At 41.8% G+C, this 10,339-nt stretch overlaps 1 protein-coding gene across 1 annotated transcript in view; it reads left to right on the forward strand.

Annotated features, from left to right (window-relative positions):
* Positions 1 to 3,278: 3,278 nt before the first annotated feature.
* Positions 3,279 to 10,339, forward strand: part of pgm5 (phosphoglucomutase 5) — a 49,249-nt gene continuing 42,188 nt past the window's right edge. Inside the window, exons 1-6 of the mRNA XM_080434513.1 lie at positions 3,279 to 3,966; positions 6,454 to 6,616; positions 6,999 to 7,145; positions 7,682 to 7,807; positions 8,151 to 8,341; positions 8,786 to 8,940. Of these exons, the coding sequence (XP_080290639.1) occupies positions 3,709 to 3,966; positions 6,454 to 6,616; positions 6,999 to 7,145; positions 7,682 to 7,807; positions 8,151 to 8,341; positions 8,786 to 8,940 (1,040 nt within the window). The 5' untranslated portion in view covers positions 3,279 to 3,708. The remainder of the gene's footprint in view (positions 3,967 to 6,453; positions 6,617 to 6,998; positions 7,146 to 7,681; positions 7,808 to 8,150; positions 8,342 to 8,785; positions 8,941 to 10,339) is intronic.

Genomic DNA, 10,339 nt, shown 5'->3' on the forward strand with positions numbered 1-10,339 from the left:
CTACCTTTACACTTTTTAGGGTTAAAAAACATTAATGCCCAAAATATTTTTGCAATGATTGATTTTTGAAAGCGATCATTTGCGTTTTGGAATTTAAAAAATATTGGAATTGAAACCTGAAAAAAATATTAGTGAACTTTATTAGTTTTTCAAGAAACGATACTAGGCCTACTGTATCCATTCCAACAGAGAAATCTCCCAATCAAATTTACTTTTCACAACAAAGTGACACATGAAGTCCAGTTGAGCTAAAACACTAACATGTATAGCAGTATTTAAGCAACAAGATAAGAAAGACATTTATTTAGTCTATTCTAGATATGTGTCCAATGTCCATTACAAAGACCAGCACTAATGGAGTCAAGCAGACAGGGAAAGGAGACCACATTTCAGTAAATGACCTCTCTTCTTAAAAGTAGGGTAGGCCTAAGTGATATGTTTTGGTTAAAACAAAACGTTTTTTTGTTAAAAGGTTAAAGGGCAAGACCACTTTGGTAGAGGTTTGGGTTGTGTAGTTACCTTGCCATGATGTAACTCCAAAGGTGGGCAAGAAATAAAAAATAATTGCTCCATTGATTAGAAATTGATAATTCAAAATATGCTCCTCATTGACTTACATTGTACGGTAAAACAGCTCTCAAAGTCACTCTTTTAGCACATAAACGAACGCAAACAAAGTGGATTCAGACAATATAGAACATCACCAAACCCAGTACTGTTTTTTTTTTTTAAATAAAAATGTGAACTTCCTGTTGATTTTTCCATTTTTAATAAGTAGAAAACCTGGACTGGATCCGCGGATCCGGATCCAGATCTTCGAATAGTAAAATCAACAGGAAGTTGACATTTTTATTTAAAAAACAAACAGTACTGGGTTTGGTGATGCTCTATATTGCCTGAATCAGCTATGTTTGGGTTCATTTATGTGCTCTCAAAGAGTGACTTTGAGAGCTGTTTTACCATACAATGTAAGTCAATGAGGAGCATATTTTGAATTATCAATTTCTAATCAATGGAGCAATTATTTTTGATTTCTTGCCCACCTTTGGGGTTACATCATGGCAAGGTAACTACACAACCCAAACCTCTACCAAAGTGGTCTTACCCTTTAAAGCTTTAGAGTGTTCAGTAACAGGAGTCTCCCCATCTCTCCAGCTCTTCAATAAACAGAAAATACATTTTCAGGTGCATGGGTTGCACATTTTCAGCCAATCAGAAGAGTACCCACTTATCAGTTTCAGTGTTCCCAGTTCCAATTTTGTCTGCTCATTTCTTTGTGTCATCACTTCCGATTTCACATGTTTAATCTGTATCCTGACTGAGTTCTCTATCCTGGTTGGATAAAATTGGTATCCCGACCTGAAAATGAATTTTCTGTTTAATAAAGAGCTGGAGATACATGGATTCTCCTGTTACTGAACAAACACTCTATAGCAATGCAGAATATAGAGCCATTTAACACTTGTTTTAACCAAAGAAAATCACTTACCCTACCTTTAAATGCAGTGATTCTTTCATGGGTCTGGACCCGGAATATCCATATCCATAGAGTTAAAAATAAGGGAATATCTTCCTGTTCCACAATTGTGACAGTGTCTCATCCTTGATCCAAACAATCAAGATACATTTTCTGGCCAAAATAGTAGCCAATTTGTCACCTAGTTGTAGGCTAACTGTAAATAGGTTTAGAGTCACCTCCTTTGAGCGAAGACAAGAATAAGGGATTAACTTTCACCTAAAAGATGCCACTCACTTCCAGAGAAATTAAACATGTTTTAATCAATTTGTAATGTTAATGTTTCAACGTGTTTTTAACACTCCATCTTAGTAACATCATGTAAGTTAGAAGTGTCAGCTTTAACAAAAAAGTGTGGAATGTTTCATTACAAAACAACAAAAAAAGTAATCAATGTTGTAGGAATTATCAGTTGAATAAAGGTAAACATAGTTAATATCAGACAAGTCACAATGGAGGCCTTATTAAATCAGCGTTTGTGTTCTTTCGTTGCTCCTTTGGCTCATCAACAATCAACCATAAATAATGAACTGATATATTTTAGGACATTTACATCATGCATCCAGCAAAAACATCACCTAATATTTTGGAGTAAAATATTAGGCTAGTAAAATACAGTTCTTCAGGAGCGCCTCAAGGTGGCACTGTTGACCACGTTTTTGAGTATATGTGGCGAACGGGACGCTGCCTACATTGATTTCATTCTGTCTTTTGTTTTGATCTTATTATTGACATGTTCTTGCTTTTAATCTTGCAAAGCACGTTGTGCCTGTGAAAGGTGCTCTACAAATAACTTACTTACTAACAACTGTCAATCGGCTTGCTGTTTGGGTTGTCGGAAGTTTAAGTGTAATTTTGGATGAAATATTTTTGTCCTCCTAAAAATCATTTGAGCATATTTAGGCTGTAAATCCTCACAGCTAAATACAGTAGCCAAGCCAATGATATGATGCTGCCAGCCTTTCATGCTAATAGTTGGTTAATTAGCCTAATTATTAAGTTGACATTTCCTCCCTCAAACTATGTACGTCAAAGTAACCAGCTGGCTGCTGACAATGGTCATTAACAAGAAGATCATTTCACAAGGCTTCATACCGGTGTCGTGTAGCGGGTCTAGTGTGGACAGACAGCAGTGGTGTAAAGAAATTAAGTACATTTACTCAAGTACTGTAGCCTACTTAAGTACAATGTTGAGGTATTTGTTTTACTTTACTGGAGTATTTCCAATTTTCAGTACTTTTACTTCTACTCCACTACATATTATACTTTTACTCCACTACAATTATGTGTACATTTTAGTTACAGTTACTTTGTAGATTTGGATTATTATTACAAAACATACATTGCCCACTTCAGCCCTATATACATTTTGACCATTTGAAAATAGCTGATCTACAAGCTCACAATGCCTCACAGCTATTTTCAAAAGATTTTTAAAAACATTTTATAGGCCTACATTTGAAAACTTGCGAAATGGGACCTTCTGTATAATGAGTACTTGTCTTTCTACTTTTGGTACTTTAAGTACATTTTGATGCCAATACTTTTACTTTTACTCAAGTACATTTTTAATTACTTTACTTGAAATAAAGTATTTCTACATTGCAGTATTGATACTTCTACTTAAGTAGAACATTTCATTACTTTTTCCACCACTGTCAGTCCATATTATGGTCTATTTTAGTCCTGAGGCTGTGGCAGCTGATAGTGGGGACTGCTGGCTGTTGGCAGGCGGCTGGCTGTCTGTGTGGACAGAGCCTCAAAGAGGGAGTTGTCAAGCAGAAGAGGAGAGTTCGCATGCACTCACTTTACTTCACAAGAAGAGGAAAACTCACAAAGCATCATTAAGCTACATCTTTCATGTGGGACGTTATTATTTCACACTGACACTGCAAACGGAAACAATAAGTTCACGAGGCAAGAAAAACTTGACGCGAGTCTCTCTCTCTCTCTCTCTCTCTCTCTCTCTCTCCCTCTCTCTCTCTCCATTCCAGTCGACTCATCCATCCCTGCTGGAGTTCATTGTCGACCCAATCGGAACATCAGAAGAACCATCACATTGCCTCCTGCCTCCTGTCCTGGGCTCCTATAGTTAAACCAGGGGCCACTTTTGTAGTTGTGACTGAGAACTTGAACTGAGAAGACTTGTTCTCGGTTGGTTGGTTGGTTGGTTGGAGGATCCGTGGAGGAGGATGGAGACGAGTCCCATCCCCGTGGTGACGGTCCAGACGAGCCCTTTCGACGACCAGCGGCCGGGCACCAATGGACTGAGGAGGAAGACGGCGGTGTTCGAGGGCAAGAAGAACTATTTACAGAACTACATCCAGAGCGTGTTGTCTTCCATTGACCTGCGGGACCGACAGGGATGTACCATGGTGGTGGGCAGCGACGGCCGCTACTTCAGCCGAGCCGCCACCGAGGTCATAGTGCAGATGGCAGCTGCCAATGGGGTATGATTGATTGATTGATTGATTGATTGATTGACTGACTGACTGACTGACTGACTGACTGACTGACTGACTGACTGACTGACTGACTGACTGACATATTTCTTCTTATCCTAAATCAATCAGTGTTTGCAACAGGGTCCCTTATGTCAGTGGTTCTCAACCTGTGGGTCGGGATCCCCAGGGGGGTCCCCATATTACTTTGGGCTGTCCCCAGATGACAGTGAAGTGACAATTTAAGGACTTTTAAGACCTTTTTTATACAAAATAAAAGTAATCCACAAAGTATACTATAAAAGCTGGTCAAACATTGGCCATATTGTCAAATAATATAAGAAAGAGGCAAAAGATTTGAAAATAGCCGATCTACAAGCTATCTGCTATTTTCACAATATTTATCTGGGGGGTCCCGAGTTCAAGTATGATTAATTTGGGGGGTCACGGCCTGAAAAGGTTGAGAATCACTGCCTTATGTCAGAAAAACAAGACAGAGACAGACAGTCAGTAGCCTAAAACACACAATATTTATCCTTTAATAATATTTGTCCAAAGACTACCTTCGTAAATAAAGTATAGGCTAGAAACTAGAAAGGTTTGCTCTGCAGAGCGCATATCTCTGCCAGGCCGGGTGGCAAGGCCTACACCCAGGGCTATGTAAAGCCTGATTCATACTTTATTATCATAGATGGTTTCCGATAACGAAAATAGCCGATCTGCTATTTTTGGAGCATTACGCTGTTGGAGAATAAATTAAGAATGAGTCATTAAGCATGAGTCACTTTTTGTATAACTTTTTGCATTTGTAGCACCCCATTAGGCTAGAAGTTAAAGCTCTTTTGGAGGTGCACTCTTGACTGAATCATCATGATATCACCACAACCAAAACATTTATTTCCGGGTAGATAATGTCAGCAGCTTCGCATTGGAGCAGTATATTTGTTAACCTTATTTATGGTAGAAAACTTATGATGTTGTTACTGACTATAAGAAATATTTTATTTTGTTATAAATATCCACAGGTTGACAAACTAGACACTTTCTGGACACTTAATTTGATATTGTGAAAACATCTGTAGACATTCTATCTGGAAATACTGCTCTAGAGGCCCACCCAGTGGACCAGAGAACAGTAAGGTTGTGCATGTATAAAAAGGTGAGGAGATTAGGAGGATGTTTTTGAAATTACAATGATGATGGGTAATGGTTCATCATGATGATACAGTATATCCTCATATACTCAGAATGTAATTAACCTTAAGGATGTTTTTTACCACTTAGGCTTCCATCCTGTGACAAGGAGTACATTTAACCCCAATCAGATGCTTGTCCTTATGTTGAGTCAGAGGAGCAGATAAATGAGAGTGGAATGAGTTTTCACCCCCCCCAGCCCTTGGAAAAGGGCTGCTCTCAGATCTTTGTGATGGGTTTGGACAGGTTCCAAAGGAAAATCTAAAGGGAATATAATTTGTTTTTTAGATTGGTCCATTTTTTTCCTGCTGGCCCAGCCAAATGTCTCTTGCTGCCTGCCTTATCGACACTTCCATCCATCCTGCTCTACTTTCCTGCCTACACCCCCACCCCATCCCTCCCACGCCAAGCTAGAGGCTTTGGGGATACCCTGTCATGTGGCATCAGGCCAAAACTCAACATACTGGCAACTCTCGGATAATCAACACACTATTTGATCATACTGGGGAACAAAAGGTTCATACAGTATATCTTTTTACTTGTACGTGCACAAAACAGTAAAAATGGTGTGAATGAATGGTTTACAGTACACACATGCACACTCTGATGTTAGGATACAGTGACGTCAGGAGATTGAATTCCTCTCCAATGAGGACACTGCTATTTAGAATGGCTGAGATGCAAGGGGCTGACGTATATGGGCAGCTGATGTCACCAGCACTTTTTAAGCGGAATCCAAATATGAAACGGAAGAGCCACCTAGAATGGTGTGTTTAAGTAACCTCCCAGCGACACATACTTGAAGTGGGCTGTTTAATGTGCTACTCTTCTCTAGATCACTGGTTTCACCACTTAAGCCCTGTATATATTTTGCCATAGGACAATTAGCTAAAATAGACAATCAACAAGTTTATAGATCAGCTATTTTTGCATATTTTTTTTTAAACTAGAGGATTCTGTTGTGTCAACATCAGTGCTGACAGTGTCTGACATCATGCTGATGGGACCTCCAAGGGCCGTGGTCCGTCCACCCACCGCCCACCCATTAGGCAATTTTAAAATAGGAATAGGAAAGGATGTTTATTACTGCATACTATTTGCATTCTGTGTTAATGTAGTGTACTCACAAAGGACAATGCGAAAAAGAAACATATTTTCAGGTGAACTAATCGCACAGGGAAAAAACGCTCCTGGTGTGTGAGGACCTTAAATTTGGAGAAAAAGGAAAAAAGAAAAGCAAAACAAACCTTTTGTGTTTCCTGGAATGACAGTGCTTAACGTTACATTTGTGGTGCTATACAGATTGGACGCCTGGTTATTGGCCACAACGGCCTCCTGTCCACTCCTGCTGTTTCCTGCATCATCAGGAAGATCAAAGCCATTGGTGGAATCATCATCACAGCCAGTCACAACCCTGGAGGCCCAGGCGGAGATTTTGGGATCAAGTTCAACGTGGCCAATGGAGGTGAGCACAGTGAGGGTGCAGTGGATGGCTCTCCAGTGGTGTAAAAAGTACTCAAATGTTTTTACTTAAGTAAAAGTATCAATACCACAATGTAGCAATACTCCGTTACAGGTAAAAGTCTGGTATTCAGAATTTACTTGAGTAAAAGTACAAAAGTATTCAAAATATACTTAAAATACGCTGCTTCTCTCCAGCTAAAATGGATCCTTGCGGGTCCATGTTAACACTCATACAGTTAAATAAACACGTGTAATGCAGGCTTTTTGAGGTCTGGGGGTGAGATTTGATAGGACTGGAAAATATCTGATGGGACTACTGGTCATTCAATAATCTAGATGTAAGCGCCGTTTCTTGATATTTCTCTCTCTCCTCCCACGTTCAGGCCCATCTCCAGACACGGTGATGGAGAGGATTTCTCAGGTGAGCCGAACGCTGGAGGAGTACGCCATCTGCCCTGACCTCCGCATTGACCTCTCCAGGCTAGGACGGCAGGACTTTGACCTGGAGAACAAGTTCAAACCTTTCCGAGGTAGTCTGGAGGTCATCTCCCTGCTAATATTGTTTCCCTAGGATGAGCGGGGCGCCGGATTGCTTGTTTTCAGACACCGACGGAGGCACACCGTCTGAAGCGGACTTGAGCCACGAGAGGCACCACCGGGGCCAGCTCAGGCGAGCGAGTCGCCGTGCCGAACTTTGCAAAGTCCACTTCAGCCGACTCAGTGCCGTTCGAGTTATGTGCCGATAGGGACAGAATCGTAAATCATAGCCCCCCCCCCACCGCCCCAGTCTCGGTACCTCCGACACGTCAACACCGCCTCGCTCGCTGTCCAAGCTAACACAGCCGAGCGCTCCCTGCCCCTGTTTCAGCCAATCAGAAGCCGTGTCTGGCCACCTCCCTCCTTCTGGAGCCTGTTTCACAAAATGTGTCATCTGTTAGGCTGTTACTCTGATGGATGTAGTAACAAAACACACACACACATGATCTCTCCGTTTTATATATACAGTATTATAACACCCAAACACATTGCCATCCAGGTGCAAAAGTTTCTTTCTGTGTGTTCCCAGTGGAGATAGTGGACTCTGTGGAGGTGTACCTCAACCTGCTACGAACCATCTTTGACTTCAGCGCCATCAAGAATCTTCTTACGGGACCAGATCAGCTCAAAATACGCATAGATGCTATGAATGGAGGTAATGCAGCTCTTTTTCAGTATACCTTACTAACCACATGAACCCTAGCGTTTAACCCATTCAATCCAGGAACGCATCTGCGTCATTTTAAATTTGATCTATAACCATTATTTTATACTTTGGCTATTAAAAAATAGCAGATATACAAGCTCATAGTGTGGCACAGAGTGCAGCGCTACAAGCTTGTATATCTGCTGTTATTTAATAGCCAAACAAATAAAAAACGACAGAGATGCGTTCCCGGTTTTAATGGCTTAAGTGGCTAGTGCCATCATGTCTTTTCAGTGCATGGTGAGCAGAAACTTGGAAGCCAACCGCTCTCCTCTCCTGTGTTGCATTGCAGTGATGGGCCCCTATGTGCGTAGGATCCTGTGTGACGAGCTCGGGGCCCCTGCTAACTCTGCCGATAACTGTGTCCCCATGGAAGACTTCGGTGGCCGACTTCCAGAGCCCAACCTCATGTACGCCACGTCACTGGTAGACGCCATGAAAAGCGGTGACTTTGGCCTTGGAGCCGCGTTCGACGCTGATGGGGTAAAACATCAGTTTGAGAGACTACCGTGAGATGATGAGAGGGAAATGCTCCACTTATGGTTTTATTTGTTAGGGGGTACCTTCCTTCTCTTATTGCTGATGAAGATCCAGTCTATTTCGTTTAGATTTAATTCAGACAGATAGTACCACTAAAGAGAGACATGTTTTTCAGCTGCCTTCAGTCATAAAATAGCATATGGGACACAAAGATACGGTGTCTGGGGCAATTCTGGGACAGTAGAGAAACGTTCATCATTCATCATTCTCTCCTGGCCTGATACCCACACAAGTCCTCCCTCCCTCTCTCTCTCCTCTCTCCCTCTACCCCCCCCCCCCCCCCCCCCCCCCCACACACACACACACACATTATTTGAAAATGTATGTATGGGCGAACTGCATAACTAGGTTGGTGACAACATACCTTTGTTGTTGTTGCATTGTCAGGACCGGTATATGATCCTGGGAGAGAACGGCTTCTTCGTCAACCCATCAGACTCTTTGGCCATCATGGCTGCCAACCTGTCCGCCGTCCCCTACTTCAGACAGTTGGGCCTTAGGGGTTTCGCTAGGAGTATGGCCACCAGCACAGCACTGGACAGGTAGGACAAACACAAAAATGGGGGGGTCCCCGGTTCACATATGATTATTTTGGTGGGTGACGGCTTGAAAAGGTTGAGAACCACTGGACTAATAGACTACACGTGTGCACATTATGAGGCTAAAGAAGCAGAGATGTGTGGATACACATCCAGGACAGCGATTAAGGGGTTTTGCCCCCTGAAGCTCTTCCTTGACCCCAATCCACAAATACCTGCCCAAGGCCACTCTGAAGAGGGCAGACTGACTCACTATGAATAACAGAGTGAGATCACACACACACACACACACACACACACACACACACACACACACACACACACACACACACACACACACACACACACACACACACACACACACACACACACACACACACACACACACACACACACAGCCTATAAATACGGTTTGTGTTATGTAAGGCTATATAGCAGAGAGCAGTAAGTGCTGAGTGAGAGGATGTGATCATCTGCATTAACATTGTTCCAGAAGGAGGGAACCCAGCGGGGGGTTTACCACATACTGCTGCTGATGGGAAATACGCAGCATAACATAGAGCAGTGACCAACCTCCCCGAAATACACAGCTTGACATACATCAATGATGAGCAACCCCCGAAAGATGAACTGCCATTAGTTAACCCATTAAAGGTCAAGACCACTTTGGTAGAGGTTTGGGTTGTGTAGTTACCTTGCCGTGATGTAACTCCAAAAGTGGTAAATACAAAAATAATTGCTCTATTGATTAGAAATTGGTCATTCAAAATATGCTCCTCAATGACTTACATTGTATGGTAAAACAGCTCTCAAAGTCACTCTTTTAGCACATAAACGAACGCAAATAAAGCTGATTCAGACAATATAAAACGTCACAAAACCCAGTACTGTTTTTTTTATTTATGAAAATGTTAACTTCCTGTTGATTTAAGACTGAATCCGGATCCGGATCTTCAAATGGTAAAATCTGTACTGAATTTGGTGATGTTCTATATTGTCTGAATTAGCTTTGTTTGCGTTTGTTTACATGCTAAAATAATGACTTTGAGAGCTGTTGTGATTGAATACTTTATTAACAGTTTGCAAATAGTACAGTGATGCGATTATACAATGGTGCTAAAAGGATAACACAAAAAGCCCTAAGGGCTTGTTTCCATTGTGGTCCTGTGTTGTGTTTGGGTAATGTCTTTCTGAAGCTTACCCACTGAAATTCTGGTATTGTTTTTGCGCCCTGAACCTCTCAAACAAAATCTGGTCTTTTGCCATAGCACTCGCTGGAGTAGTTTAGTGGTTTGATGCAGGCCACACATTAGGCCTGAATAGGGTTGGGAGTATAGGGCTGAGGGAACATACGTAGGTACACGCCCATGTCAGCTAAGGTTTTGCTAATGTTTGAGTTGGT

This window comes from Gymnoscopelus braueri (genome assembly GCF_963280865.1).
Source record: "Gymnoscopelus braueri genome assembly, chromosome: 7".
Taxonomy (NCBI): domain Eukaryota; kingdom Metazoa; phylum Chordata; class Actinopteri; order Myctophiformes; family Myctophidae; genus Gymnoscopelus; species Gymnoscopelus braueri.